Source organism: Phycodurus eques, chromosome 11 (genome assembly GCF_024500275.1).
Source record: "Phycodurus eques isolate BA_2022a chromosome 11, UOR_Pequ_1.1, whole genome shotgun sequence".
NCBI classification, from domain to species: domain Eukaryota; kingdom Metazoa; phylum Chordata; class Actinopteri; order Syngnathiformes; family Syngnathidae; genus Phycodurus; species Phycodurus eques.
In genome coordinates, this window is record NC_084535.1 from 13,783,179 (window position 1) to 13,790,744 (window position 7,566).

General features: G+C 42.7%; 1 protein-coding gene across 1 annotated transcript; it reads left to right on the top strand.

Moving 5' to 3' along the window:
• The first annotated feature begins 622 nt into the window (after positions 1-622).
• On the top strand, positions 623-6,642 carry gfral (GDNF family receptor alpha like). Its single transcript, XM_061690844.1, is given in 9 exon segments — positions 623-782; positions 2,952-3,069; positions 3,390-3,532; positions 3,685-3,741; positions 3,826-4,138; positions 5,215-5,471; positions 5,550-5,630; positions 5,739-5,811; positions 6,402-6,642. Coding segments are annotated over 9 exon segments (1,293 nt in total). The 3' UTR covers positions 6,493-6,642.
• Positions 6,643-7,566: the final 924 nt, after the last annotated feature.

Consider the following 7,566-nt stretch of genomic DNA (forward strand, 5'->3'; position numbering starts at 1 on the left):
GGCACAAAGAAACAAACAACCTTTTACACTCACATTCACACCTACGGGCAATTTAGAGTCTCCAATTCATGCATGTTTTTGGGATGTGGGGGGAAACCGGAGTGCCGACCCAGGCACGGGGGAGAACATGCAAACTCCACACAACAGTTCTTGGAACCCCGGTTCTGTGTTATATATGATAATAGGATAATATAGGTAATAGTATACACTACAGTATATGTATGGTATGTGCCATATCATTGACTTGATAGGGAAGGGATTATATTGTTATTTATATTATACAAGGTGCAGCCTGGCGGCATGGTGGCCGACTGGTTAGAGCGTCAGCCTCACAGTTCTGAGGACCCGGGTTCAATCCCCAGCCCCGCCTGTGTGGAGTTTGCATGTTTTCTCCGGGCACTCCGGTTTCCTCCCACATCCCAAAAACATGCAATAATTGGAGACTCTAAATTGCCCGTAGGCATGACTGTGAGTGCGAATGGTTGTCTGTTTGTATGTGCCCTGCGATTGGCTGGCAACCAGTTCAGGGTGTACCCCGCCTCCTGCCCGATGACAGCTGGGATAGGCTCCAGCACGCCCGCGACACTAGTGAGGAGAAGTGGCTCAGAAAATGGATGGATGGATGGAAGGTGCAGCCTCTCTGTAAATGCATTTGGCCGGAATGTGGGCGTGTTTCTCAGCTTTCAGAATTAGGACAGCAACAGCAGTTTAAAGCAGTGCTGTGTTTGTCCTTACAGCAGCCACCATGCAGAGAACACACGTACAACTTGCTGTCCTACTTGGTGAGTCTCACTCATTCAGCTTTGACACAAGGGCAGCTTTTGATTTCAGCATTCAGATGATGTGGAGAAATTGAAGACTGCATTATTTCATGACTAATAATTGTACTGAGTCTTTGTACTAGCCCAAAGTGATTCATGTGCTTGAAAAAATGTGTATTAAATATAAATTAAATTTGCTAAATTTGAATTTTCCAGACGGCACAGTGGACGACTGGTTGGAGCGTCTGCCTCACAGTTCTGAGGACCGGGGTTCAATCCCCGGCCCCGCCTGTGTGAAGTTTGCATGTTCTCCCCGTGCCTGCGTGAGTTTTCTCCGGGCACTCCGGTTTCCTCCCACATCCCAAAAACATGCATGAATGGGAGACTCTAAATTGCCCGTAGGTGTGAATGTGAGTGCGAATGGTTGTTTTTTTGTATGTGCCCTGCGATTGACTGGCAACCAGTTCAGGGTGTACCCCGCCTCCTGCCCGATGATAGCTGGGGTAGGCTCTAGCACGCCCACGACCCTAGTGAGGAGAAGCGGCTCATAAAATGGATGGATGGATGGTATTTTCCAGCTGGCACGGTGGGTGGCTGGTTAGCACAGCTGCCTCACAGTTCTGGGACCGGGGTTCAAATCCCAACCCCGCCTGTGTGGAGTTTACATTTTCTCCCCGTGCCTGGGCGAGTTTCCTCCCATATCCCAAAAACATGCGTGGTTGGTTGATTGAAGACTAAATTGCCCGTAGGTGTGAATGTGAGTGCAAATGGTTGTGATCTGTGTGAGAGACCACCAAGGACTCCACTAAAAGAGGTTTCATGAAGATCTGACTACATTTTTTAATGCATCTCAAGATTCTAATTAACCTTGCTGGTTGCGTTCCTTAACCGAAGAGCATTAACGACCGTATTATTGGGAAGCTTTTATTTTGAAGGAGGCTTTCGCCACGAGTTGGCGACTTATTACCGTAATGCCTAGTATGAACAAAATTTGGGGCGGCTGGCTTGACTGCTACTTTACGAGTGGAGGCTGGCTTGACCGCAGTCGAAAACGGCACATACGAAGAGACACGCTTACGAAGCACAGTTTAAACTGCAAGCTATCAGTTATGCGGAGGAACAACACGCGTCAGGTTGGATGGTGAACGTTGCTGGACAGCCATTTTCCGGTCTCTCCAGAGATGCTCAATTGGGTTTAAGTCAGGGCTCTGGCTGGGCCATTCAAGAACAGTCACTGAATTGGTCTGAAGCCACTCCTTTGTTATTTTAGCTGTGTGGTTGGTGCCTCTCACTGTGGGCAACTCCAGAGTGGAAGAGAGTCCAACCACTCTCGAGAGGACTGGTACCAGAGCCCAAGCCGTGTGTGGAGGCCTGCCCGACTATATCTAGTTGGAACTTCTCGAACTCACACACCAGCTTGGGCTCCTTCCCTGCCAGAGACATGAGGTTCTAGGTCCTTTGAGCCAAGGTCCCTGCCTTCGGCCACTGCCCAGCTCACACAGCACCCGACCCCTATGGCCCCTCCCATAGGTGGTAAGCCCTTGGGAAGGGGGACCCACATTACCTTTTCGGGCTGTACATGGGTGCAGGCCCGGTCCCCAGCAGCTCACCTTCGAGCTCCACCCCAGGCCGGGCTCCAGAGGAAGGCCCCGGTGACCCGCATCCGGGCAAGGGAAAATGTTTTTCAGTGTTTTTGTGCATCCTAGGAGTCTTCTGAGCCGTGCTTTGTCTGGTCCCTCACCCGGGGCCTGATTGCCATGGGTGTCCCTGCCAGGGGCATAAAGCCCCAGACAATTTAGCTCCTAGCATCATTGGGACACACAAACCCTTCTACCACGATAAGGTGATAGCTCAAGGAGGGGTTTGTGTGTGTTAGCAGGATCCTTGAAAGTCAAGTCAAGTTTATTTGCATAGCCCTTAATCACAAAACAGTTTCAAAGGGTTTCACAGGCCCACAGCTGGTAATGACTGACGACATCCCCTAATCTAGTGTTTCCTTAAGATTTTCAGAGATTGGAATAATTTTCACAAGATAATAAGTGATTAAAAATCATGTAATTTCCAGCCTGAGAGATACCAACCCTTCAACAAATAAATAATTCACTTCCACTCAGAATTTGGCCAGCATTTGAATAATTTTGGTCATGACAGTAAACTTATTTTTTTCTTCTTCTTCTTTTTGTATTTTAGGATTTCTAGTTCCTCACGTTTGCAGCCTTGCCAGCAGCACTTCCCACTCCGACTGTGCTACATGCATTTCACATTTATGCAAAAAGCAAAAGGTTCTTTTTAACAGCATCTGTGAAGGTAAATTTATGTTTTTCTATCACTTTAGAGCTGCGTTTTAAGTTTTCTTGTGGCATTATTGAAGATATAATTAGGTTTCCTCAGGAACCTCAGCACTTGAGGCGCTAGCATTGATTTGATTTTTAGCTTGAACTGCTAGGGCCATAGCCTGGAGCAAAGTCTATATAACTCAATAGAGAGACAATAGCTGTGACTTATCCCCCTCCATGTTGTGTATTCAGGAGTAGCAGGTACATAAAAACAGCCTGTTGAACAAACAAGCGTTTGCTCGCATGTTAAAAACCTGTTTCTCCGCCCCTCTGCTGTGCTTGTTTTACCTTCCTGCCAAATGAAAGGCCCTGAAGTGTGTAACACGACAATCCGGGCTGCATTAGACCGATTTGATGGGCCGCAAGAGTGTGTGTGCGCCTGGGACGAAGAGGGGAGCATACAAGAGCTGCTGGCACAATGCGAGCTGAAGCCAGGTGCTGTATCCGCCATATAGGGCATTACATGTGTTGTTTACCAAAGGCGATCAAATGTATGAATGAAGGCTTTTGTGGCATGAGCTACTGGAATAATAGGCTTTCGTAGAATTTGATGGAACTAATCAGTCTCATTGTTGTTTGTGCTATAGCTCCACACAAGACAAGCACACTGACTGACTGGCAGTCAAGTAGTTCAATAGAATTTGGTAATTACCTTTTAATTTCGCATAAGCAATGTGACATTAACGTCACTCAAACAGTTGATGAGTACACGTCTTTCTTTTTTGTAGAGGATGCTGCTGGATCATGCACAGAACAATTGAGACTTTGTGTGAGTGACTCCGTTTGTAACAAGCATTTGGCACCTGTCCTTCAGACTTGCATGGAGGCCCAGTGTGGCCATGACAACTGTGGCCAAGAAACTCAACATTTCTACAGTAGCATGCCACACAACTTAGCTGAGAGGCTGGTCATGTGTGAATGTGATCCATCAGATGTAAGCTGCCTACAAATGAAAGCAGCAATACATGGCAGCACATGTGAAGACGACCCTTGGATCTGTCAGGAGGCTGTGAGACGCTGTGTAGAGGACCATCATTGCAGGTATGCAGGGTGGATCATTAACTTACAAACAATAAACTCTTTCCTAAAATAGACGCTGCCTTTTTTGAGGAGGAAAAAAAAAAGGATATTATCCAAATATATCAGTTCACAGATGAAATACATAATGGATCATTTGGTTTGTTATTGATTTTGTATACTGTTAGTTAGAAGTTCCATTTAATTGCAAACATTTTTAATTGGGAAAAAATAAATGAACGAAATTAAAATGTGTAATTAGAGCACCATTTCCCTATGTATCGCTTCATGCTTTTGAACCCCCTGAAAGGGTACACACCAGCACACAGTACAAATGAAACCGACACCACTAAAGCTGTTGTCACTTGCTATCAAAGTAAGAGCATTTTCTAAAATTGATTTCATTTTGAACAGCTTATGTCATGTCATTAAAGTTAACATATGAGGTATGACAGCACAGAAACAGAAACAGCACAGGTTGTGGCAACTACACTCAAGACACAGTGCCAACTGCTTACACAATCAAGGCTTTCAAATCGATTCTTTGTTGCATGTTTAGGCCACACGCAAAAGCTTGAAAATAATGGATTGAGTGAATGATTTTATAGAAGGAACGTGACGAGATGAAGCGCATTACTGTGACATAAGCAGTTAGCCAGTTGGCACTGAGGATGTGTGTAGCTCCTGCAGTCGCATGAATTTGTTGTCAAGACTGCTTCATTATCTTACTCATATATTCATTTTACAGTGGTTTACACATTTCTTTTTGCACTTGTATGACAATCAAAATTAAAGATTATAACTTAAAATATGCCTGTACACAGTAGATAGTTTTTTTCTTTTTTTTTTTTTTGGATAGAATGACTGAACCAATTAAATTTCCATTATTTTTTTATGAGGTTGGGATTGGATTATGTTAGTCCGTTAAGGTTGTAGTGTAATTTAGTGGAGTTTAAAATCCAAGTTTCACTTTTATCTCACGACCCCAAATGGTTTTAGTACTGTATGGCGAACAAATCTATTTATTGTGTGGTTATCCTTCCTTTTGCAATTTTTTAAAACATGATTTAGAAGTTGTGCCTGCTTCTGCTGTCTTGCAGAGAATTGCTAACACGTTTTCAAGCCAAGTGCTGGAGCTCCAAGGAATCAACATGCAGTGACGTAGCTCTTCAAAGTGAATGTTACCGCCTCATGAATCCAGCTCTCATCCTTGGAGGAGAGCTGGAATGCAGAAAGGCGTTCGTTGCCACTCTGGGCACTGCACTACACCATACGTGCACATGTGAACAAGTATACGGTGCTGATCTCTACATATGCAGCATGATTCATGACGTGCTTCACAACAGATCACACTTCAGTGAGTAAGGTGTCGAACTTATTTTTAAATGTAGACAATATTCAAGGATTTAAAAAATAATAATAATTGTATTCCAAGAGACCCACTGGATGAGGGGTAATGGTCCTTCTAATCCTCCTCCAATCAGTGAATCAGATGAAGGTCAGAGCGGGCTATCTGGTAAAGGTCCAGGCAAACATTCAATGTCGCTATAAAAACATCTCCTTTTGATATACTGTATGTTTTGAATCTGAATCTAATTGATGCATGTCTTATTTGTCTTGTCAGATTATCTGCTCTATAGCTGTGCAGCTGCACTGCTGGTGGGAATTCTGTTAATGGCTCTTTTGTGTAAAATACGGTGAGTCCACCAGTGTTTGATAAGGAACACCTGATAAGCAATATTATCGTTAGAATGGAACCTCCAAAGTCAAAGACAACCAAATGGATCACTTCCAAGTTTCAAAATAATGTCCCGATGGAAAATAATGTAACATTATAATATAGTATAGTAGTAATAGTAATATAGTATAGTATAATAGTATATAGTATATTATAATGGTGAATCAATTTGTCCCATCATTAAAAGCTTTATGAAAGTGAAGGCAATGTAACACTTGAACATGCATTACTCCCATAATCATGTAAAGATAAGTTAGCCACTGTATAATAAACCCAATAAACATAATAAATTACAACTACTCAGCCTTTCAGGTGAGGAACCCAGAAGGTGTGTGCAGAGGGATTTTGTCACCTTGTGGCAATTTATGGGTATTGATGAAATTAGTGATTTCTTTAGAACATTCACTAAGCGGAGCGAGTGATGTCACACACAATGATTTTGAGGCATATTTTATCATAACATTTCAGTCAAACTCCAAACTGTACAATTTTTGGATCGTTTGACATTCGAGGCTTCCTGTATTGTGAAAAAATGTCTTTGTGTTGTAGGGTGGTGAGAAGAGACAAGAGACAAGAAAAACCCAGATTCCAACCTCTTCCAAAAAGTAATTGCATTGTTACTATGCAAGATTTTCCGTAAATGTCAATTCGGTCATTTTGTAGCGATTTGAACTCCTATCAGACAAGAAGGATGACCCATAGAGGAGCAGTTAAGATTGCCATTAGATGTTATTCTCATTGGTATGCATCCTTTCTTTCTTTTACTTCTTTTTCGTACATCTCTTACAATGTTGCCTGAAAAAAGTGACACTGCATTAAACTGTTAACATCAGTGTTCAATGCATGAATGAATTAATGTACATGTTTCGCAAGATGTATAAAGTGTGTTAAAGGTTTGTACAACAACAATGAAGTGTTCATCTATCAGTTTTTCAAACAAAGCAAAGCAAATTCATTTATATAGCGTATGGTCTTTGGTTTTTAAAGAGAGTGACTCCAGGTATTTACTAATAGCAATTCTCTTTTCTTTATTGCCAAAAACAATTATCTCAGTTTTGTTGTGGTTTAATTGAAGAAGCTTTTGTCTCATCCAGTTATTTATCTGTTTTAGACAGTGACACAACACCTCAATTGAACTGCAGTCTTCTGGAGACACTGCTAGATATAACTGTGTCATCTGCATAGCTATGATAGTCAAGATTAAAGTTCTAAAGAATTTGACCCATGGGTAGCATATACAGGCTGAACAGGAGGGGTCCAGGAACTGACCCTTGAGGGACCCCATAGGTCATTGCCATTTGATGTGATTGAGCACTTCCAATGGTTACAAAATAACTCCATTCCTCCAGGTAGGACCTCAACCATTTAAGGACTGTTCCATTTAGTCCTACCCACGTTGCCAACCTGTTCAGCAGTATATTGTGATCTACCGTATCAAAAGCCACACTGAGGTCCAACAGAATTGACACCTTTCCCGAGTCAGTATTCAACCTTATATCATTTAGCACTTTGATAAGAGCAGATTATGTACTGTGATGAGTTTCAGCTGCTGAACCGAAACAAAACTAAATGTGAATTATGATGGTGATGTGGATGGAAGTGAGGCGAAACAGACCTTGTAATTAGAGTGAACATTTCTCTCTACTGCCGTGACAGCATGATGGGATGCAGCTGCAGTGCTGGAAATTCAGACCTCTGACATCCATCCATTAAA